This window comes from Pan troglodytes, chromosome 10 (assembly GCF_028858775.2).
Source record: "Pan troglodytes isolate AG18354 chromosome 10, NHGRI_mPanTro3-v2.0_pri, whole genome shotgun sequence".
Classification (NCBI taxonomy): domain Eukaryota; kingdom Metazoa; phylum Chordata; class Mammalia; order Primates; family Hominidae; genus Pan; species Pan troglodytes.
In genome coordinates, this window is record NC_072408.2 from 93,717,039 (window position 1) to 93,741,495 (window position 24,457).

At 34.5% G+C, this 24,457-nt stretch overlaps 1 protein-coding gene across 1 annotated transcript; it reads left to right on the forward strand.

The window, feature by feature from the left end:
• The first annotated feature begins 12,319 nt into the window (after positions 1–12,319).
• On the forward strand, positions 12,320–24,239 carry LOC134807536 (large ribosomal subunit protein eL21-like). The gene is made up of 2 exons (XM_063786187.1): positions 12,320–12,399; positions 23,667–24,239. Exons 1-2 carry the CDS (start codon positions 12,320–12,322, stop codon positions 24,211–24,213), a joined length of 627 nt encoding a protein of 208 aa, XP_063642257.1. The 3' UTR covers positions 24,214–24,239.
• Positions 24,240–24,457: the final 218 nt, after the last annotated feature.

Genomic DNA, 24,457 nt, shown 5'->3' on the forward strand with positions numbered 1-24,457 from the left:
TTCTAGGTTTTATAAAGAATTTTCAGTGAGATATCCACATCAATTTAAAATGCTATTATTTCAAGTGAAGAGCGAAATCAATCCATTGCACTCCAACAAAGGGAAAAAGAAGTAAAAATGAGAGTATTTGAATTATTACCTGAGTTTATTTTGGAAGGTGTAATATTTTCCAAATGAAATAATGTTTATAGTTCATAAAAATTGGAAGGATGTTCAACCTTGCACATTCAAAGTATCCATACAAAAAAAAAATAGGATGATACTTAAATGATACAATTAAAAGATGACAATAAATTATTTTCTCTAATTTCTGATAATGTTGAAGAGAAAATAAGTGTTATCAAGAACAAATAAATATTAATAGTAATAATAATAATAATAATAGAAGAAAGTGATGATTGCAACTGCCAAGAGCAAGAGGTAAACGAAGACATAACAAGTGAAATTATAATATTTTTAATGCGACTAATTGATCAATAAGGGTTCTAGGTAATTGCAAATTAATCTAGTTAAAAAGGGTGAACTACTTTGTAATGAACATTGTTATGCAGTTGAGTGAGAATAAGAAAAATACAAAAAAAGGCAACTTTTTTCAACTTTACAGTTTTATATTTATCATACAGTGGAAAATGTGGGAAATTTACATTTTTTTAAAAGAATTATTTATTTTATCTATTTGCAGATAATTAGACAAAAGCTAGAATATTCAACTTTACAAATGACTGTAGACCTAGAAAAAAAAAAACACCAAAATCCCTGAACTTGAATATCTAAATGATAGCTCTCATAAAATAGAAGATTTTGGCAACAGAACTAAAAATCATTTCTTCTTTTAAACTGAAAAATCAGCATTTTATTTTTCATTTTATGTATATATGTATGTAAAAAGAAAAAAATGATGGTTACGTCATACTTTGGACTTAATTATGCTTTCAACCAAACAAAACTTCCTTTCCCTGGTCTCAAAAACATTTTATTATCAACAAATAAAGGACATCATATTAAAATTGAGGATATTACTTTCAAATAATAGCCAAAATTTGAAAAAATATTTTGTAAAAATTAGTATGCTATTTTTTTCTGAAAAGAGATTGATACAAATAATTACATTCGTCTTTTGGGGCATAATGTTGAAAACAGATAGTTATAAATATTATAAATGTGAAACAGTTTAAAATTCTTGACAGCATTCTTAAGACTTTTATCATACTGCACGATAGTCAAGGATACACCACCACCACGACTGATGGTGTTGAGGCTAAAAGTCATATAAGCCTCTTTTAGAAGAATTTCCTCAATGTAATGTACTGTGAAAATTGTTTTTTATAAAATCATTTTTTACTGTCTTACCTCATCAGTGGAAAATGCTACTAAAATAAGCACAGCCATATAAAGGCTATCTAAATAGATAGAATACTCATTATGAGGCTCTAGGCAAAGGACAGACAATTTTTGGACGTTAATTCCAAACTATGAAGTACTGGGTCATCCAAAGGAAAATGTGGATACAGGAGGAGCAGCTCAGATGTTGTTCTCTGTTGCATGTTGCTTTTCTGTGGTACCTTTTTTTTTAAGGTAAAATTTAAAATGCAAATATTAATAAAACAGAAAAACATTTGCAAACAGCCAGAATAAGACTTGAAAAAGTTATAGTGAAACATCAAGCCTTAAATTAATCCAATGAATATTAGAAAAAGAAATAATGAAGAAAGTTATTAATTTTGCAAAAAATTGTATAGAAAGAACAAAATTTAGAAGAAAAAATTTAAAAAATTATAAAGTATGGTGATGCTCCATTGTCAGAAGAAATCAAATAGACAATGTTTGAATGTCTCAACTGATTTGACTAACAGCTGAACAACCATTCTAAATCAATAGATGAAATGAAATCAATGTATATAAACATTTAGTAATTTTTCTTTGAAGAAAACATCAAACATATTTTTATCAAATGTGATAGAAATGCATAATGAATTCTTTGTTGAAGATATTTTTGGACAATAGAAATATTGAAAATCTGTTAGAATAAAGTCTGAAGAAATAAAATAATAAACAAAATGAGATTTTTATTGCAAGATTTATTTTTATGACTCTCTCTCAAAGTAATTATTATATTTAAGAACTTTCCTTTAAGATAACTTGTGTCAGTTAAGTAAAAAAAAAATATTTGAAATTAGAAATTTTTAAAAAATATTTTTACCAATCACTTATGAAGATAAATTGAACAATTAGGCTATACCATTTATTGAACACTAATATGTAAAAAAAAAATTACAAAATTTTGACAAGTTTATAGACACTAAGATTCAAAACCAAATTTTACTGTTATCATTCATTACTGCAATAAACCAGAATTTAGGTATAAGATTTTTATGTTTACCTTTTATCAAAATATAAATTTGTATTTGTGTTTTAATTATTGCCTTTGTTTTTTTTCCTTTTTATACTGTAATATTTATTTTATAGAATTTTACTGGCAAAATTATACCAAATTCTATAAAAAAATTCCCTATCTGCTTTTCTTTTTTGGCCATTATCATTATAAATTAAATTTCATTATTATTCTTAAACATAATTTTATTATGTAAAGGATAAGGGTCTTTAAAAGCAATTGGTTTTTCGAATCAAATATACTAGTATGCCACTTTTTTTGAAACATTAAAATAATTAAATCTCCCCCTAAAATTGTCTATCAGACAACATCTAAGCCCTACCTAGATTCAATATATTATGATTATTCATGCTAACTACCCTTTGTCTTGAGCACACCCTGCAAACTACTTAAAAATCCCCTGGTCACAGTAACCCAATCCATGCAAACCTCAACCTGTTTTTAAAAATGTAATCTTATAGCACCTTGCCTCAGGTTGAGGATCTTACAGTGTGATTCCTGCCCTGGAGTTTCTCTGAGACCCATATAAAGAATGTTAGCCAATTGGACTTCTTTGGAAACCTGGAAGTACAAGAAATTTATGTCAACAGGGCAACCCTGGGCCAATGAGGACAGATGGATGTTTGAGAAATATTCTTGTTTTGTCTTGGACAACCGTACACTGTATAAGGCTCCTCTGGAGGTCCAAGTGGAAACAACTCAGCTGCTTAGAGGGCATCCAGCTTAATAATACATTCTTACATCGACATTTTCTCCTTCCCTGTTTCACTCTCTTTGACCCGGATTCCACCTCTTACGTGAGATCATATTCTGAAATAGACTAGCCTCACAGGAGCTTTGACTCAGGTTGTACTTTCAGGTGGACCCTGGGCTGAGGAACATTTAATGTGTAATCTTGGTAGTGCCTTCCCTTAGAAGTTAAATTGCATTTTTGTCAGACATATTTCATGAAAAAACAGAAAATACCTGTGTTTCTACCTAGAGTAAGTGTTCATCTTGAAAGTCACACAATAGTTTTTAAGGTTTTTACATTGATCTGTCCAGTTTTCCACTTCAAAATCGGCCCAAATTTTCTGTGACAATTCAATTCAGTGATCACAGTACCTAAGTGATTGGTCCTCAATTGCTGTTGTTACTAGCTCTCAATCTACTGCTTAAAAATGTCGCATCTTAATTTTCCACTGGATCTTAGCTCCTTACGAAGGAGTTATTCCATTTTTCTTTCTGATCTCATTTGTCCTCACCGTTAGATATTGTTGCGCTATTTACCATATCCAAATTGGAAACAATTTTGATGGACAAAAGAATCTGAATGATGAATATTAAATATTATCTTCATTATGCATATGGGTGAGTTTGGAGGATGGAGGGATGATGTGTTATAATAATGAGTTTCCTAGTAATGCACCCAGTGAAAATACTCAATGGAAAAACAGATATAAACAAGAATGCAAGAAAAAAGCAGCTCAACAAACAGTATGAACAGACATCAATTCTATTTGAGGAAAATGAAAATTAAATATTTTAAATTTATACATATTATTGCCACTTTTTTATCATTTTGAATAATTATTCCTAGGAAATGGAAGTTCATTGTTTATAGAGATCTAATTTTGTCATATGAAACAAAGTGGCTTATAAATCTGAGTGTGTATTTCAATAAGAAGTTTTATTTTCCAGATAAACCTTTGAGAGTGACAGGCTTTGGGAAATCTTATTGGAAAATAAGACTTTGGTTTTCTCAAGTGGTTTCTCTCTTATTCCTTCTCTTGAACTTCATCCTAATCTTGATGACCCTTTTTGCTTATAAATTAACACTTGTCTATGAGGATTTAGGCTTTTTTTTTTTTTTTTTTTTTTTTTTTTGAGACGGAGTTTTGCTCTTGTGGCCCAGGCTGGAACGCAATGGTATGATCTTGGCTCACTGCAGCCTCCGCTACCGGGTTCAAACAATTCTCCTGCTTCAGCCTCTAGAATAGCTGGGATTACCGGCACCTGCTGTCATGCCTGGCTAATTTTTTGTATTTTTAGTAGAGACAGAATTTTGCCATGTTGGCCAGGTCTCGAACTCCTGGCCTCAGGTGATCAACCCGCCTCGGCCTCCCAAAGTGCTGGGATTACAGTCGTGAGCCACCGCGCCCAGCCTTATGCAACTTTTGATTTTGAAAAAATTAGATATATACAGAAAGAAAATAGGGAAGGAAATAAAAATAATATCTGAAGACACAAATGAATTTTCAGCTGGCTGCAAATTGTGAATTATGGTAGTCGCCTTCAAAATACTATCTAATCGAGTATTTTTTTAAAGAAGAATAAACATCTATATATACTTAGAAGAACAGGTTTTATGTTAGGAACTGTTTTCCCCATTGTCCTAAACTCAAGAGAGAGATATTCCATTTTCATATTAAGATGATGTTATCTTTATATTCATTCCTAGTGTTCTGCAAACAATATTTCCTGAGTGTTCAACATTTTTCAGTTTATTTTTCTCTACATATATTTTTATCTTAAATAAGTCATTTCCTTGCAAAGTATGGTCAATTTTTTATTTCCTCATTAGGTATATTTTACTCTTCTTCTCATCTTTGTATTCAAGATGTAAACCTAGTCTACTAAAAATGAGTGCACCCCTCCCATTCTCATCACGAGTTTAGTTTCATGTACAAGTAATGGAAGGCATTGGCTAAAGGTCATTTGTTTTGAGAACCAACACAATTTATGCCCACACAGCTAAAAGTCCATATTAGCATGACTTCACTAATCTTAAACTTATCCTTGCTGCTCCAGAAAACCCTTTCTCAGAAAGATAAAAGATGCAAATAACATTATTTGTTCTTTCAGGAACTACTGAAAGCCTCTTTTAGATGAACATCACCCTGCTGCACTTTCAATAAATAGCACTCACTTAGAATCTTTTCCTCAAAACCTTAGCCTTGCCCTGCCCACAAATTCTAAACTATTATTTCATTAACTAATCCTCATTGAGCCCTCACATTGAAATACATGCTTTAAATTACACCTCCAACACCTCATAAATATTCCAACTTTCCCCTCTTCTCTCTGAAACACTATTAAGACATTCTCAGAAAGTGGTATTTTTTACCATGACTAATGAATACGTTATTTTGGTGAAATTCAGTACCCTGAATCCTTTAAAATGACCACAAATCCAATAATCAATTATACATTATATTAGAAGGGCCAAAGTTTTCATTATTCTACTTTTGGAAGACAATTCCCTATAAATTTTTTGCCTATTTCTATATCTTCTGTAACAGTGTGTATATATGTATATACATATATATATACTGTTATTACTATATATATAGTTATAAATCAACACTTATCTATGAGGATTTAGGCATTTTTTTTTTTCTGAGACGGAGTTTCACTCAGGCTGGAATGCAATGGCACAATCTCGGCTCACTGTAGTCTCCGCCTCCTGGGTTCAAACTATATATATATATAGTTATATTATATATATAATACAGATATATATACTTTTATAATACAGATATATATATATAATTAGGTATATATAGTTATATTATATATACTACAGATAATTTATATAATACAGATATTATATATATAAAATATCTTTCAAAGATGCTTATAAACAACCTTGGAAATTAGAATGCCTTTTTCTAGAGCAGAGAGCACATTGGTTTGCTGTGTATGTTACTAATGACAGTGTCACTCTCTAGTCCAACTGTTGGACAGGTTTGCTAGCAGCCTTCTTATGAAAGATTGGGGATTTCCTAAGCTTGGAGTTTTCTCCTGTAACACAACTCATTGTGTGTACTGTCGTCACTTGGACTTTATCATATCACCCTGTAGGAATTAGGACTTGGGAAACTGGTGCAAATGATCTAATGTTGACTACTCCTGTTGCTGCGAGTAATAAGCTGCCTTTTGTCTCTTAAGCAGGAATCTGGTTTCTTTTCCCAATATCCATAAATTTGTGGCAGGTTATCTTTTTTGCTTCCATGTAGTGTAAACTCTCAGACCCTTCATAGTTCTTGACATCTGTATGAAAGATGGCAGATATAAATTTTTTTTTCACTAGTGAGCTTAAAAGTAAAATCTCTTTTAGAAGCTTCATTTAATATTAGTCATGAACCACTCCACCCTTCCATGAAGATTATTTTGATAGATTAACTAATTGCAACTACAATCAATAACAATTATCTACGGGTCAGGAACTTTAAAATACACTTCAGAGATGTCAGGCAATTTTATTTTCACGGCAAGTCAGTGTGGTATGTTTAGTTACTCCAGATATAAATATTTGGAAACAGATATCTAAAAATTAAGTAACAAGTTTCAAGTCACACAGGTGGTATTGATAGAGCCAGATTAGTAATCAATCTGGTACTAGGACTAACAGTAAAACCCAAATTCCTCCCAGTATTCTATACTGTAACTCAGGGTCTCCATTGAAATTTGGCATGGATATTGCCTGAAGAATCAAAGAATCACTGACATTTGTAGTTTCCTATATGAATAACATGTTTAACTTGCTATTATTTAATAAGAAAAGGACCCGAAAGCCAACTTCACTGGGTTGGAAAGAAGCAGTCTATAATTGAGCAAAATTAAACAAATACCAGTTATTTTTTATGCTACTCATAAATATCCTTCCTTTATTATTTCTAAAATGTCATCAGCCTGACATTACAGTTACAGCTATTGAAGACAAATATATGTAAACATGTGAAGAATTTTAAAATCCAATGGATGACATGAAAACATCTTTAGAATTGTGGCCAAGCCAGAGGAGAAGACATTAAAATGTCTTTAGAACTGTAGCCAAATAAGATTATGGGAATGAAGAAGAATTCAATTAGGCAGTAAGTACAAGTGGGGAATTCTACTTACCAAATCAGGTGGTTTTAAAAAATAGTTCTGCTGTCCATTAAGTACCTGGGCAGACCCTAGGACATAAAACAAGTTCCTGTAAAGTGGTTTCAAATTTATGAATGATAAACAAACACCAATAATTACAGCAAACTACTACAGCAAACAGCACAATAGTTTTTGATTTTCTACCAAATTACCCCAGCATCCCCCTTAGAAAGTCAGTTGAGGTAATGAGGTTAAGACATAATAAGAGGAGTCAGGTATAGATCACGAATACTTCATTATAAGTTTAGAATAATCAGTATCCTTTTTTATTGAGAATTCTTACTACATTTAGAAGAATGTGGCATATGTGATACTTTATTCTGAGCTAAAATATCTAACATGATTTGATTTTTCTGTTACCAGTATTAGACTATATAAATTTATTTTATGAATTTGTTTATATTTATAAAAATTCTTTTAAAAGTTTTGAGAGATTTTTTTAGTGGTGAATTTTCTGTTACGCTTCTGAAATGCCTAAAAAATAAATATATTTAATTTGTAAATGTAGGAAAAACAATTTTTAAAAATTTTATTAATTAAAATTATATGCAGAGTGCTTATTTTAGGATTTTTTCTCCAATTTGATTTAATTTATGTTATTCAAAGGGCTTGCTAGAAATATTTGTTATCTACTACATATAAAAATAGTAAAGTCAACTTAAAAAGTTTACTTTAAAGATTTAAATAATACTATATTTATAAATTAATGATCTGTGTATAAATTTAAAACACAGTTATTATAGTTGCCCATAAACATTTTTAAAAACATGTTGTTACTAAAATACTATTAAGTAATTTTATAAAAATTTTGATATACAGAATTAAATTTTATGCCTTTTTGATAAAATATTTGAAGATATAAAGCCATGTCTGTGTTATTGGATGTGTATAATTTTTGCATTAGCATACTTCTCCAGAGACTTTTTATAAAGAAATTGGTGGCCCTCTCTACTCGTGGTAATCTTGTGCCTCAAAATCCTTCTGATAATTAATGCGAACTTTTAGACCATCTCTTTTAACTATTACATTTATTTAGTTTACATTTATTAATTACTGATAAATTTATTTTACTAACTTATTTTTGGTTTTTCATTTATATTAATTTTTATGCTGTTTTCCTCTTCTATTTTTCTTTTTTTTTGATGGTTCCATCAGTGAAATATATTATGGTGTTATTTTTCCATTGCACTTTATTTACAATTTTTTAGATTTTTTTTTGGCACACAAAAAGCAGTACATAAATATTGTAAGCAACTTGATGAGCTTGGAGATAAGTATACATTAGTGAAACCATCACTACAATCTATGCCATAAACGTATCTATCACCTCCAAAACTTTTCCTCTGCTTTCATATAGCCACTGTTATTATTTTTGTGATAAGAACACTTACGATAAGATCTGCCTTCTTAGCAAATTTTTAAGTATACATTATTATTAGCTATAAGCACTATACTGTACAGTAGATCTCTAGAACTTATTTATTGCTAATAGTCAAAACATTATACTGTGATTAATACCTCCAGTTTTGCCCTCCCTTAGTCCCTGTTAACTACCATTTTACTCTCTGCTTCTATGAATGTGATGATTTTAAACTTAACATATAAGTGCACTTATGTAGTATTAGTCCTTTTGTGTCTGTTTTTTTTTTCTTTTTCACTTAGGATTATGTTCTCCAGGTTTATCCATGTTGATGGCAAATGGCAGGATTTCCATCTTTTCAAGGCTGAATAGTACCTCATTGTGTATATATGCCAACTTTTCTTTATCCACTTATTAAACAATTGACATTTAGGATACTTCCAGATCTTGGCTATTGTGAATAATGCTGCAATGAACACAGGAGCGCGGATATATACCAATAAGTGAGGAGTCTAGATCACATGGTAGGCCTATTTTTAGTTTTCTGAGGAATCTCCATTCTGCTTTCCACAGTGGCTATACCAATTTTTCAAATTTTGTACCTTGACCTACAATGTACAGTGTTTCCTTTTCTCCACATTTGTTATCTTTAATCTTTATGGAAACAAAATAGCTGTACACATTTATGACATACCTGTGATAATTTGATAAAAGCATACAATGTGTAATGATCAGATCTGAGTAATCAGCATATCCATCACATCAAACTTAATCATTCCTTTGTGTTGGTAATATTCACAATTCTCTCTTTTAACTATTTGAAAAAAGTCAAGAAATTATTGTTTATTATAGTTATCTAACAATGTTATAGAAGACAAGAATTTATTTCTCTTACCTACCTGTAATTTTGTAACCATTTTCTAATCTTTTCATATCTCCTCTGCTGCCCCATTACCCTTCCTAGCCTCTGGTAAACACTATTCTATTCACTATCTCCATGAGACCAATTTTTAAGCTCCTAAATATTAGAGAGAACATGCAATTTTTATCTTTCTGTGTCTGGCTTATTTCACTTATTATAATGTCCTCCAGTTTCATATATGTTTTTGCAAATGAGGGGTTCTTTTTCTTATAGCTGAATATACAAAAAACTGTGATACATAATGTACATTTTCTTTATCCATTCATCTGTTGATGGACACTCAGGTTGCTTCCAAATCTTGGCTATTGTGAATAGTGCTACAATAAACATGGGAGCATAGATATTTCTTTGATATACTGGTTTACCTTCTTCTTGGTATATCCCTAGCAGAGGGATTGCTGGATCATGTAGTAGTTCTATTTTTAGTTTTTTGAGGAACCATTCTACTCTTCTCCATGGTGGTTGTACTAACTTGCATTCCCACCAACAGTGTACAAGGATTCCCTTTTCTCCACATTCTCATCAGCATGTGTTATTACCTGTCTAAAAGCAATCTTAACTGGGATAAGATGATATCTCATTGTAGATTTAATTTGCATTTCTCCTATGATTAATGGTGTTTAGCACCTTTTCATATGCCTGTTTTCCATTTGTATATCTTTTGAGAAATGTCTGTTCAAATACTTTGCCCACTTTTAAGATTAGATTATTAGATTTTTCCTGTAGAGTTGTTTGAGATCCTTACATACTTTAGTTAGTAATCTCTTATCAGATCAATAGTTTGCAAATATTTTCTCCCATCCTGTGGGTTGTCTCTTCACTCTGTTGATTGTTTCCTTTGTTGTATAGAAGTTTTTAGCTTGATGCAGGCCTAGTTATTTATTTATTTATTTATTTATTTATTTATTTATTTATTGAGACGGAGTTTCTCGTCACCCAGACTGGAGTGCAATGGTGCGATCTCGGCTCACTGCAACCTCTATCTCCTGGGTTCAAGCCATTTTCCTGCCTCAGTCTCCTGAGTAGCTGGGATTACAGGCACGCACCACCATGCCCAGCTAATTTTGTATTTTTAGTAGAGATGGGGTTTCACCATGCTGGACAGGCTGGTCTCAAACTCCTGACCTCAGGTGATCCACCCACCTCGGCTTCCCAAAATGCTGGGATTACAGGTGTAAGCCACCACACCTGGCTGCAATGCCATTTATTAATTTTTGTTTTGGGTGCCTTGCTTTCTTACTCAGGAAATCTTGGCCTAGACCAAGGTCTGAAGCATTTTCTTGATATTTTCTTCTAGTAGTTTTATAGTTTCAGGTATTTCAGTTCCTAATCCATCTTTATTTGATTTGTATGGTAAGAGGTAGGAATAGAGTTTTATTCTTCACATAGATATTCTGTTTTTCCAGGACAATTTATTAATGAGACTGTGTTTTTCTCAATGTATATTCTCGGTGCCTTTGTTAAAAATGATTTGGTTGAAAATGCATGGACTTATTTCTGGGTTCTTTATTCTGTTCCATTGGTCTATTTGTCTGTTTTTATGTCAGTACAATGTTTGTTTGGTTACTATAACTTTGTAGTGTATTTTGAAGTCATGCAATGTGCTCTAGCTATGTCCCTTTTTTGCCCTTAGGATTACTTTGGCTATTTTGGGTCTTTTGTAGTTCCAAACAAATTTTATGATTGTGTTTTTATTTCTGTAAAGAAGTGATTTGTATTTTGATGAATTATATTAAATTTATAAATCAGTTTGGGTAATATGGACATTTTGAAAATATTAATTTCTCCAATTCATGAACATAGAATATCTTTCTTGTTTATTTTTCAATTTATTTCATCAGTGTTTTATGGTTTCCATTGTACAGATGTCTTGATAACTATTTAATCTTCTTATTTGTTACTGGAATTTTCAGGCTATTTCTCCTTGATTGATTCTTGGTAAGTTGTACATTTCTATTTATGAATTTTTTCTATGTTGTCCAGTTTTTTGCTGTATACTTGAGCTGTTCATAATAGTTATTTGTGTGTGTGTGTGTGTTTTAATTTGTGTGCCAGTGGTTTTAATGTTTTCTCTTCTATTTCTGATTTTATTTATTTTAGTATTTTCTCTTAGCGAATGGTCTGTCAATTTTATTTTTTTCAAAAAACCATATTTCATATTATTGATTTTTCTATTCTTTATTTCATTTATTTCTGCTCTTTCATTTCCTTTCTCCTGTTAACTTGGTTTAGTTTGTTCTTTTGTTCAAGTTCTTCATATTGTTATATTAGGTTGTTAATTTAACATTCTTCTTCATTTTTAATGTAGTAATTAAATTCTAGAATCAAGAAGATAGGTTCAAGATGGCTGACTAAAAGCAGCTAGTGTGCACCATTCTCATGGAGAGGAAACAAAGTGGCAAGTAAATACTAGCTCTTCAACTGGATCTTCTAAAAGACCATGTCAGGATTCACTAAGGAAGTAAGGGACGCACAGAGAACAGAGAGGTATGAAGCCAGGAAACCACCTCTCTGGGACTAATGTGGAGCCAAGTGATGTTCCCTAACATGGGGAAAAGGTGAGTGATTGAGAGTCCCCAGAGAATTCATATTTTCCACACAGACCTTTGCTATCCTGGGCAGGGGAGAACACCCATAACTCCCCCCGACCTCCAGAGAGCTGCCTGGAGTTTTTGCAGAGGCATTACTCAAGCACACATGGAGCCCTGCAGGCCCTGGATCCCTGAGTAGACTGATGGCGGCTGTTGTAGCCCTGATAGAGGAAGCAGTCATGATGAAGAGGAGTGACCAGACTACCCCACTCTTCTTCACCAGGTGAGGCTCAACTCTGGCATCCAGTGCAGTGAACCTGCCCCGACCTGGGTTCTGTGGGAAGGCACAGCTCTATGTTCCCTGAAGAACCTTCTGGATGATAGACCATGTGACCTTTTTCTCCCACTGCTCCTAGCCAGACAAGGCTTGGCAACTTGGGTTTCCAGTGCAGCAATCCAGTCCCTGCCTGAACTCTGTGGGCAGGCATAGTTCTGTATTTCCCTGGGAATCACACAGGATGAAGACTGTGAAACCCCCTGCCCCTGCTGCTTCTAGTTAGGTAAGGCTCACTGGCTTGGGCTTCCGGTGCAACAGTCTTACCCTGGCCTGACCACTATGGTTGGTTGTGCCTCTGTGTTCCTCTGGAGCAAAACTCCTAGAGGTAACAATGCTTGGCACCTCTGCATGCTCCCAACAGTTAACCTCAACATTGCTTAGATGGAAGGGAAGTGTGAGTGTGTCACATGCTCCACAGCTGCCAATCTCCATTGCCCAGCTGAGGAGACCTGCTTTTCCCAGTAAAAGGCCCACAGCACAGCTATCCTGCCTCCACCAAATCATTCCACTTGTGGTTCAGAGCTCCTCTGAAAACCCAACCCCAAAAGATCTGTGACATTCCCTCAGGTTCCCATCACCTAAATGTACTGTCTGCCCCTGCCTGAGAATCTGGCCAGTGTCCTGGGGACCAGCCTGTTCATCCCACTGAAAGCCAGCACCTGGACTAGCTCAACTGAAATGCAGCCCTGCCAGGATTTATGCAAGCTGTCTAGTGGGCCATTTAGGGACTTGGGAACTGGAGAACAACCTGCCCCACTCCAACTCTGTTGGCACTTGACCACTTCCTCTAGGGCCAGATGTTGGGCTGACCCAATCAACTGATACCACCACAACCAACACACATGAGCATGGGATCAAATGTGGAAACCTTTTACAAGAGACAGTAGCACTGCCACATCAGCGAACAGGCAAGTATTAAAGCTATCTGTGTCAGGTTGTAGGACGAGGTTATGCCTTGAAACCACTCCCATGGAGAGTAGCAAAACAGATGTTCCCTGTGGCTCTCAACCCCATTGTGGTCTGGAGATAGACTATAGTCTGCCTCTGAACTAGGAGTCATGAGCCATTGAACAGGGTGTGATAGGTAAAAATAAAAAAAATCACATTCCTGGCTGTCTAGGACAGGGAGCCGGCGCAGGTCCCTTACCAACCACCGGCCTAATAAAAACCTACACCAGGAGCTCCTCCCAGCCATCCTCTTTAGGGCTGGTGCTTGCACTTGCCATCAGGATATTTGTGAGTAATCCAGGGGCTCCAGCTCCACCGAACTGTATCCCTCCCTTCCCGTAGGAAGGAAGCTCAGGGAGCTAGACATCCCACTAGCCCATCACCTATCACGGGAAGCAACAGGACAGTGCCTCACAGTAACAGAGATCAGGTCCAAACCCACCTGCTTGTGTGACAGCTGGCTCTCACCAGCAAACGCCATCCACTGGCCTGTAGGTCAAACTGCACAGCCTAATACAAAACCTTCCATCAAAAGTGCATAGGACTATAGAAGCCAAGACAAAAGACACTACCCAAAACAACCTCCAGATGAGAAAGAACCAGCATAATAATTCTGCCATCATAAAAAATCTGAATGTCATGATACCACCAAAGGCTCACTCCAGGTCTCTAGCAATCTAGGTCTCTAGCTGAAATGGAGGCAAAGAGATGACTGATGGATAATTCAAAGCATGGATTACAGAAAATTCAAACAAGATCCAAGTCAAAGCTGAAAATCAATGCAAAAGAACCTCTAAAGCAATCCAGGAAATAAAGGAAGAGGTAAACATCTTAAAAAGAAATGAATCAGAGCTACTAGAACTGAAAACCTCACTTAAGGAATTTTAAAACACAACTGAAAGATTTATCCATAGTCTAGACTGAACAGGAGAAAGAATTGTAGAGCTTAAAGACCAGTCTTTTGAACTAATCCAGTCAGATAAAAATAAAGAAAAAAATTTTTAAATGAACAAAGTCTCTGAGAAATATAAGATTATGTAAAGCAACCAAAACTATGAATTGTTGACATTTCTGAGAGAGAAGGAGACAAAGTGAACAACCTGAAAAATGTATTTGAGGAAATAATCCAAGAACGTTTTCCTAACCTTGCTAGAGAAGTAGACATTCAAAACAAAAACTCCCGAGAACACCTGCCAGATGCTATACAAAATGAACACTACCAAGGTATGTGGTCACCAGAATGTCTAAGGCGAACACTAAAGAAAAAATCTTAAAGGCAGCTAGAGAAAAAGGCCAGATTGCACACAAAGGAAACCTGTCAAGTTAACAGCAGATATCTCAGTAGAACTCCTGTAAGCCAGAAGAGACTGGGGACCGATTTTCAGCATTCTCAAAGAAAGGGGACTACAGCCAAGAATTTCATAACTTGCCAAACCAAGCTTTATAAATGAAGGAGAAATAAAACATTTTTCAGATAAGCAAGTGCTAAGGAAATTCATTACCACTAGGCCAGCTTTACAAAAGTTTATAAAGGAAGTTCTAATCACAGAAACAAAAGAATGATACCTGTTACCACCAAATTACACCTAGGTACATAACCCACAGACCCTTGAAAGGAACTACACAGTAGAAGCGATCAAACAGCTAACAACTTCACAATCACATCAAAACCTCAGATATCAAAATTAACTCTGAATGTAAATCCTTCTCATGCCCCCCCAAACCCCGCCCCCGACCTTTTTTTCTTTTTTGAGACAGAGTCTCACTCTGTCGCCCAGGCTGGAGTGCAGTGGCATGATCTCAACTCACTGCAACCTCTGCCTCCCGGGTTCAAAGGATTCTCATGCCTCAGCCTCCCAAGTAGCTGAGATTACTGGCACCCACCATCAAACCTGGCGATTTTTTGTATTTTTAGTAGAGGTAGAGTTTCACCATGTTGGCCAGACTGGTCTCAAATTCCCGATCTCAGATGGTCCGCCTGCCTTGCCCTCCCAAAGTGCTGGGATTACAGGTGTGCACCACCACTCCTGGCCCTAATGCCCCACTTAAAAGGCACCAAGTGGCATGTTGGAAACAAACAAAAAAAGACCGGGCCAGGCACAGTGGCTCACGCCTGTAATCCCAGCACTTTGGGAGGCCAAGGCGGGTGGATCACTTGAGGTTACGGAGTTCCAGGGCAGCCTGGCCAACATGATGAAACCCCATCTCTGCTAAAAATACAAAAATTAGCCAGGCGTGGTGGCACATGCCTGTAATCCCAGCTACTTGGGAGTCTGAGGCAGGAGAATCGCTTGAACCCGGGAGGCTGAGATTGCAATGAGCCGAAATTGTGCCACTGCACTTCAGCCTGGGTGACAGAGTGAGATTCCATCTCAAAAAACAAAAACAAAACAAGACCAGCAGGGTGAGACGGCTCAGGCCTGTAATCCCAGCCCTTTGAGAGGCTGGGGCGGGCAGATCATTTGAGGTCAGGAATTTGAGACCAGCCTGACCAACATGGTGAAACTCCGTCTCTACTAAAAATACAAAAAATTAGCCGGGTGTGGTGGCGCAGGCCTATAATCTCAGCTACTGGGGAGGGTGAGACAGGAGAATCGCTTCAACCCGGGAGGCGGAAATTGCAGTCAGCCAAGATCATGCCACAGCACTCCACCCTGGGCGACAGAGCAAGACTTTGTCTCAAAAAATAACAATAAAATACACATTCATCTGCTGAGACCCATCTCAACCGTAATACCCATAGACTCAAGGTAAAGAGTTGGAGAAAGATTATACAAACGGAAAACAAAAAAGAACAGGGTTGCTATTTTTATATTTCATAGCAGCTGTTTTCATATCAGCTTTAACCAATTACAGTAACAAAGGACAAAGAAGGCCGTTACATAATGATAAAGGCTTCAATCCAACGAGATGACTTAACTATCCTAAATATATATGCACTTCACATTGGAGCAGTCAGATCCATAAGACAAATACTTTTGAACCCACAAAAAGACTTAGCCACACAATAATAATGAGGGACTTGAACATACCACTGACAGTTGTAGAGAGATCAAGGCAGAAAACTAACAAGAAATTCTGTACTTAAATTTGACCCTTGACCAATTGGACCTACTAGACGTCTACAGAGAACTCCACCCATCAACTACAGAATATACATTCTTCTCATTTACACACACAGCATACTCAAAGATTGATCACGTGCTTGCCCACAAAGCAAGTCTCAATAAATTTAAAAACTTAAAATCATACCAGTCATACTCTCAGGTCACTTTATAATAATAATATAAATCAATATCAAGAGTATCTCTCAAAACCACACAATTGCATGGAAATAAAACAACTTACTCTTGAATGACCCTTGGGTAAACTATGAAATTAGGCAAGAATTAAAAAAAAATTTAGAAGTAAATGAAAGCAGAGACACAACATACCTAAATCTCTGGTATGCAGTGAACGTAATGTTAAGTGGAAAGTTTATAGCACTAAATGCCTACATTAAGAAATTAGAAACATCTGAACCTAAAAATCTAACATCACACCTGGAGGAAGTTGAAAAACAAGAACAAATTAACCCCAAAATATTAGAGGAAAAAAAATAACTAAAATCAGAGTAAACTGAACAAAGTTGAGACCCAAAAATCCATACAAAGGATGAACAAAACCAAATGTTCTTTGAAAGGGTAAACAAGATGGACACATCATTAGCTAGATTAATGAAGAAAAAAAGAGAGAGGATGCAAGCAAGTGCAATCAGAAATGACAAGGGTGACATTACAGCTGATCCCACAGTGAATACCTCTATGCACATAAACTAGAAAATCTACAGACAACGGATACATTTCTGGAAACACACAAACTCCAAAGACTGAATAGAGTCAGTCAAAGGAAGAAATAGAAACTTCAAATAGACAAATATCAATTTCCAAAATTGAATCAGTAATAAAAATTATCTACCAACCAAAAAGAGCCCTGAAACAGATGGATTCACGGCTGAATTCTACCAGACATACAAAGAAGAGTTGGTAACAATCTTATGGAAATGGCTTCAAAAAATTGAGGAGGAGGGATTCCTCCCTAACTCATACTACAAAGTCAGTGTCACTCTGATACCAAAATCTGGCAAAGACACAACAGAAAAAGAAAACTACAGGCCAATATCTGTGATGAGCATAGACACAAAAAATTCTCAGCAAAATACTAGCAAATCGAATCTCACAGCACATCAAAAAGTTAACTTACCATGATCAAGTAGTCTTTATTCCAGGGATGCGGGGCTGGTTCAACATACGCAAATCAATAAATGCAATTCACCATACACACACACAAAAACAGAATTAAAAACAAAAATCATATGATCATCTCAATAGATGCAGAGGAAGCTTTTCATACAATCCAGTGTCCCTTTGTGATGGAAACTCTCAACAAATTAAGCATCAAAGGAACATACTTCAAAATAACCGAAGCCATCTACGACAAACCTACAGCCAGCATCATACTCAATGGCCAAAAGCTAGAAGCATTCCCCTTCAGAACTACAGCAGGATGCTTACCACTCCTGTCTAATGCAGTCCTGGGGGTCCTTGCCAGAAAATCACACAAGTAGAAGAAAAAAAAGTCATCCATATAGGAAAAGAAGAAGTCAAGTTGTCCCTGTTTGCTGATAATATGAATATATACCTAGAGAACCTTGGAAATTCTGCTTAAAGGCTCCTAGAACTGATAAACTACTTCAGTGGGTTTCAGGATGTGGAATAAATGCACAACAACTGGTAATATTTCTATACACTAATAGCATTATATCTTGTTAGTGATGTATCCAAATGCTGGTGACTTTTGTATGTTGATTTCGTATCTTGCAAGTTTGCTGAATTTATTAGTTCTAGCAGTATTTTGTTGGAGTTTTTAGGGCTTTCTATATACAAGATTACATCATCTGCAAACAAAGACAGTTTGACTTCCTCCTTTCCAATCTAGATGCCTTTGATTTTGTTCTTTAATTGCTCTGGTTTGACTATTCAGTGCTGTGTTGAGTGGGAGTTATGGGGCTGGGCATCTTTGTTTTGTTCCAGCTCTTAGAGAAAAATCTTACATCGTTTTTCTGGTTTAACGTGATATTGGCTGTACATTTGTCATAGAGGGCCTTTGTTGGGTTGAGGTGCATTTGTTCTACCTAATTTGTTGAGTGTCATGAAGGAATATTGAATTTTGTCATGTCCTTTTTTTGCATCTATTTAAATGTTGTAGTGAGTGGTCCTTGAGTCTGTCGTCCTAGTCAAAAATCTGGGAGGATGCCACCATACCTAGAGGAGGACATGAGGGCATCACATCTCACATTCTGTGGACATGACCTGATTATGATGTGACTTGTGAGTATCTGACTCCCCAAGCAGAACTGAGGTCCAGGGATTGTCACTTGTTTTGTTCAATAAATTGTCAATTGTCTAGAAAAGTGACAATAAAAATTAAGTACTTAATATATGTGTGGTAATTAAATTAATCTCAACCAGAAGAAAAGTAATTAAATTCTATAGATTCCTCTCTTCATACTGCTTTTGGTGTATCCTAGAAATTGTTTTAATATTGTTTTTATTTTTGACTCTCTCTCTCGATATATATATATATATATATAAAAATATGTGTGTGTATAAATTATATACACATAAATTTTTGCTTTGGATTTCTTCTTTGACCCAATAATTGTTCAAGAGTATGTAGTTTAAATTCCATATATTTAAATTTTTTTAAGTTCACTCTATTTATTCTTTCCTGGTTTATTCCATTGTGGTTAAAAATGATACTTGACATGACTTTAATCTTAAATTTGTTAAGACTTGTTTTGTGACCTACCGTGTGATCTATTCTGGAGAATGTTCCATGTACATTTGAGAAGCATGTGAGAATGCAGCTGCTGTTGTGCAGAATTTTGTGTATGTATCTGTCAGATTCATTTCGTGTATAGCGTAGTTCGAGTGTGCTATTTTCTTATTGATAAGTGCAGTATGAAGAATCTGACAATCATTGCATTGCTGTCTACTTCTCCCTTCACATCTTGTCAATATTTGCTTCATATATTTGGGTGCACTGATGTTGAGTGTATGTGTATCAATTATTGTTATATATGCCTGTTGAATTTATCCTTTTATTATTATGTAATGGCCTTATTCATCTGGCACTGGGGTGGGTCTGGAGTCTCGATCTGCAGGGATTGACTCCTTCTTTGTTTTTCTTTTTTCCCATGTATTCACTTGATTGAGATTTCTAGGTATTACAATTTCCCTCTCTTCTTTGCTTATTTATTCTAAAGTACTAATAAATACTAAAATAATAATACCATTAATCATTATCTTTAGTATTTCTAAACAAATGCTTAACATAAAATCCAAAACAAACTAAGGCTTTTCCCCATACTCATGAACAATTCAAAAGCTTACAGGTTTTAAAACTCTTCTGGACCTTTTCAGGCTGCAGGTTTTGGTCTCTTAAGTTTCCTGTCTTGTTCCTGTAGATCATTTCTACATCTTGTTCCTGTAGATTAATTCTGAATGACAGTTTAGATGGGAATACATTTTAGGTTGACCATTATTTTTTCTCAGCCTTTTAAATTACATTGTGTCATCACTGTTGCTATTAAGAAGTATGTTATAAATTATTCTTCTCTTCTACCTGAATGCTTTTACAAACTTCATATTTGACATTATTTTTCTTCAGTCTTATTCAATTTTCCAGTCTTGTAACTAGATATGGATTTATACACAATCTCACCAATACTTGCCACTGACAGATTTTATCATTCTCCTGAATTTTTTGAATAGGTAACGATATCTCGTTATGTTTTGCATTTGCATTTTCCTGATAATTAAAATCAGAAACTTTTCATATGTTTATAAAAGCTATTTGGTTATCCTTTCTTGTGAAGTTTTGTGCATATTTCTTTGCCATTTTGCAAATAGGTTGTCATTATTTTTTTCCAATTAAATTTTCATTAGCCCAGTAAAATTTATTTAAATTGATATTCTTGCACTTCGCCTTTGCCATAAGTCCAGTAAATATATAAACGTGAGCTTGTTTCTGGACTTGTTCCCTTTCAGTTCTTCTCAAAGTGTTATACCCAGACCAGTAGCAACAGCTTTACCCAAAAATTTAGTGTAAATAGGAACTCCTCCCCTATTTCTACTGAATCTTTTTTCAGATGATTATGATCTACAATAAAGTTTGGGAACCACTGTCCTATTCTGTTTCATTGGTCTACTTGCATATACTTGCATAATACCAACTATATTAATTATCATAGTCCTATATCAGCTTTTCATTTGTCATTTTAGACACACACACATCTGTTGGGATGTAAATCTGCTTCATTTTTTTCTCAATAATGTTTTGTGGATTTCTGATTAGTGGTCTTGCACATCATTTATTAGATACATTCTAAAAGACATTGCATTGTTAGAAATAGTGTTCAATTTTACTTCAATTTGTTTATTGGTGATATAAGAAAAAAATTGTATTTTATCTTGTTTTCTGTTATCTTTCAATTCACTTTTTAATTTAATAATATAAATGTAGACTCTATGATTGTCTAAGAACCTAATTAGACAGTCTTACAGTAACAGCTTAACTTTCTCTGTTCCAATCTTTATTTTTTTCTTACCTTAGTCTATTAGCTTGAAATTTCAGTATACTTTTTAATATTATAGTTTTTGGCTGGTGCCACCATCTTTTCTCCACCTCAGGAATGAAGCTTTTAATATTTTATTATTATCCACATTATGCTTTGCAATTTGAAACTGAGGTATTTTCTAGTCTTTTATTCCCTTTGAAAATGCTGAACTAAAGTTTTATCTTTTCAGCTCCATGAAAATTGTAAAAACTTGCCTCTGCTTTTAAGAGACTCCCTTTGTGGTTTTTTGAGGCTACTGCCCTGGTCAACTTAATCACTTGATAAATACGTAGTGGCCAATTGTCCTGGTCATTTCTCTGAACTATTCTTCTCTTCCAAATATTGGGCCCTCAAATTCTACTTCCTTTGAAAATCAGAATTCTAGATTGCATATCCTATATCCTTTGAAATTTATATCATCTTTACTGACTCTTCTGCAACTAAATGAATATTATTTTCATGAGCTTCCCTTTACAATTTTTAACATGCTTATGTTATACTCTCTATTTCATAATTTTTATCATTTGAAGTTTTTGTGGGTCAGATACTTTTTTCTTTTTTTTTTCCTGAGATTAATCTTTAATGGTTGAAGTTGCAATCACGTGGCTTTTAAATTTGGATTGTGAGCATAATTCTAATGATGTTTTTATTTAATCTCTGAAAATACTGTTTAATGTTGGATTAAAATGCATATATCCAACTACATTTTAATTTCACCTTTACTGGACACCCAGTAGATCACTCACTAGGGAACATTATGCTAATATTTCAGTTTTCAATTTTAAACACTCAATATGTTATGTAATTGAAGTAGCTAAACCTGCTTGACAGTGGAACATTGTAATAACCGGACTCTTTTTTTGTTTTGTCAAAGCACAGGCAAATTTCTAAACTTTTCCTGACAGACTCTCATCTTCTTTTATTGGTGATTAAATTTTATTTCCAGTTCATGTTTTTAAAAATTCTATTCTTCAGGTTATAGCCTTTATAGAAACCTGACTATATGGAGAGTCCTCTCTCCAATTTTTTTTAATATACAGGCTCTTTGTCAAGACACTTCTTTTCATCTATACATGAGCAACAACATAGAAATCTTAATCCCATCTACCCCTCAAGATATACCTAACCTGGGACTTCTGCAAAATTGTTTTATTTAACAATGTTCTTTTTTCTTTCATTAACTGCTGCTCAATAATTTACTAAGTGGCTATTTATTTTTGGTTCTCTATTTTCTGATACTTGAAGTTGAGATATACATTAAAATTTTATTTTGATATTTTATTCTTTAGGTGTTTGAAGCAGGAGAGTATCCAGGTGCCTACAAAATACCTAGTCACACATTAAATAAATGGTTGATAGAATAACTAATCCATTCATTTATCATGCTAAAAATATTTGCAGATGTAGAGTACCATGCCATCACATAGACTGAAATAATTGTTGTCAGTCTTACAGAATTTGAAACAAATGGATCAACACATTACAAGTCAGACTACCTCCACAATAACTTAGGGACTAAAAATCTCTACATTTAAATGATATATGCTCAGTTAAATCAAGTATATAATAGTAATTTATCCCTTACAAAACTGCAGCAATCAGCAACTTCCTTTGCTGCTTAAATTAGAATTAAATATCTAGTTCATATTAAACAAGTACAATAGTTAAAATATTGAAGTGACAACCATTAGGATGGCAAGTACAATTTTAGAAGAATGTCAAGCACCAGGAAAGGCAGTTTTCAAATGAATATTGGAGCAAGAGAGAGTTCTTTCTATAGCAGAGTAGAGTCAGCAAGCCTGCCCATAACTGAACTTTATCACAGAACACAGACTTGCATGGCTGAAAAAGATAGTGCTTCCATGCCAAATAGAAAGTGTGTAGTGAGCTTGGCAGCACAAGCAAGCACTTTCAGCAAGAAAGCAGACGAGGAGTGTGGCAGACCATTCACTTTCATAGGGAATGGATAAATAGCCAGGAGAATAAAAATAGACAATGCCATGTTTTCTATTAATTGAGAATAAAATTATGCTTCTCTTCCCACTTCCTTTTGATGAATATTAATCACTTCATGCTATTTTAAAATTGTGAAGCTGCACTAAAATATCTGTGGTACACTAGGAAACAAGGCCATAATTTTCTACATTTGCATTACTTAAAACACATGAGTGGCAAAATATTTTCATGTTTTTATATACCTGTGTCATTCTAAATCAGTTCGTCTAAGTACATACACATAAACGCACCCATGAAGTAAATATTTTGTGTATATTTCAGTTGTTAAAATTATGACATACTCTAAAATCCACAATTTTAAAATATAATTATATCAAGATAATTTAGACATATATGCCATTGGAAAAAATCTAACTAGATTTTACTAAGAAAGTAATTCTATTGTACATATTGCCAATTGTTTTTAATAATAAGTTTATTTGTATCTTCTGATGAAATATCATAGAAAAAATATAATTAGTATAGTAATAATATTAGATGCACATGACTTATTTCAGCATTGTGGTTCAAGTTCTTATATCAGAAGAAATACATTTCCAAGAACTTTAATAGGTTGTAAAGAAAGTGATTTTAAAAAGAATCATTTTAGTATCTTTAAAGTGTTTACGATTCCTTTTCGGCCGGAACCGCCATCTTCCAGTAATTCGCCAAAATTGACGAACACAAAGGGAAAGAGGAGAGGCACCCGATATAAGTTCTCTAGGCCTTTTAGAAAACATGGAGTTGTTCCTTTGGCCACATATATGCGAATCTATAAGAAAGGTGATATTGTAGACATCAAGGGAATGGGTACTGTTCACAAAGGAATGCCCCACAAGTGTTACCATGGCAAAACTGGAAGAGTCTACAATGTTACCCAGCATGCTGTTGGCATTGTTGTAAACGAACAAGTTAAGGGCAAGATTCTTGCCAAGAGAATTAATGTGCGTATTGAGCACATTAAGCACTCTAAGAGCCGAGATAGCTTCCTGAAACGCGTGAAGGAAAATGATCAGAAAAAGAAAGAAGCCAAAGAGAAAGGTACCTGGGTTCAACTAAAGCGCCAGCCTGCTCCACCCAGAGAAGCACACTTTGTGAGAACCAGTGGGAAGGAGCCTGAGCTGCTGGAACCTATTCCCTATGAATTCATGGCATAATAGGTGTTAAAAATAAATAAAGGACCTCTGGGCTACACAAAAAAAAAAAAAAAAAAAAGTGTTTACGATTGTTTCAATAATATTTTTCTATAAGCATAGAGTGAAAGAATAGTGACTAAAATAAATTATAACAAATCATATTATAATGCTAGAAATTTTATTTAGTACATCGTGAAAAGATGATATGAATTGAAACGATTATCTTTTCACAGCACAAGTTTCTCCAATGTATTTCCAAAACACT

Excerpts from the sequence above, each read along its gene's own strand:
- LOC134807536 (XM_063786187.1), top strand. The coding sequence starts at position 12,320 with ATGGCGGCTGTTGTAGCCCTGATAGAGGAAGCAGTCATGATGAAGAGG. Across the intron at positions 12,400-23,666 it reads ACCCCACTCTTCTTCACCAG|TATCTTTAAAGTGTTTACGA; the intron begins GTGAGGCTCAAC and ends GAATCATTTTAG.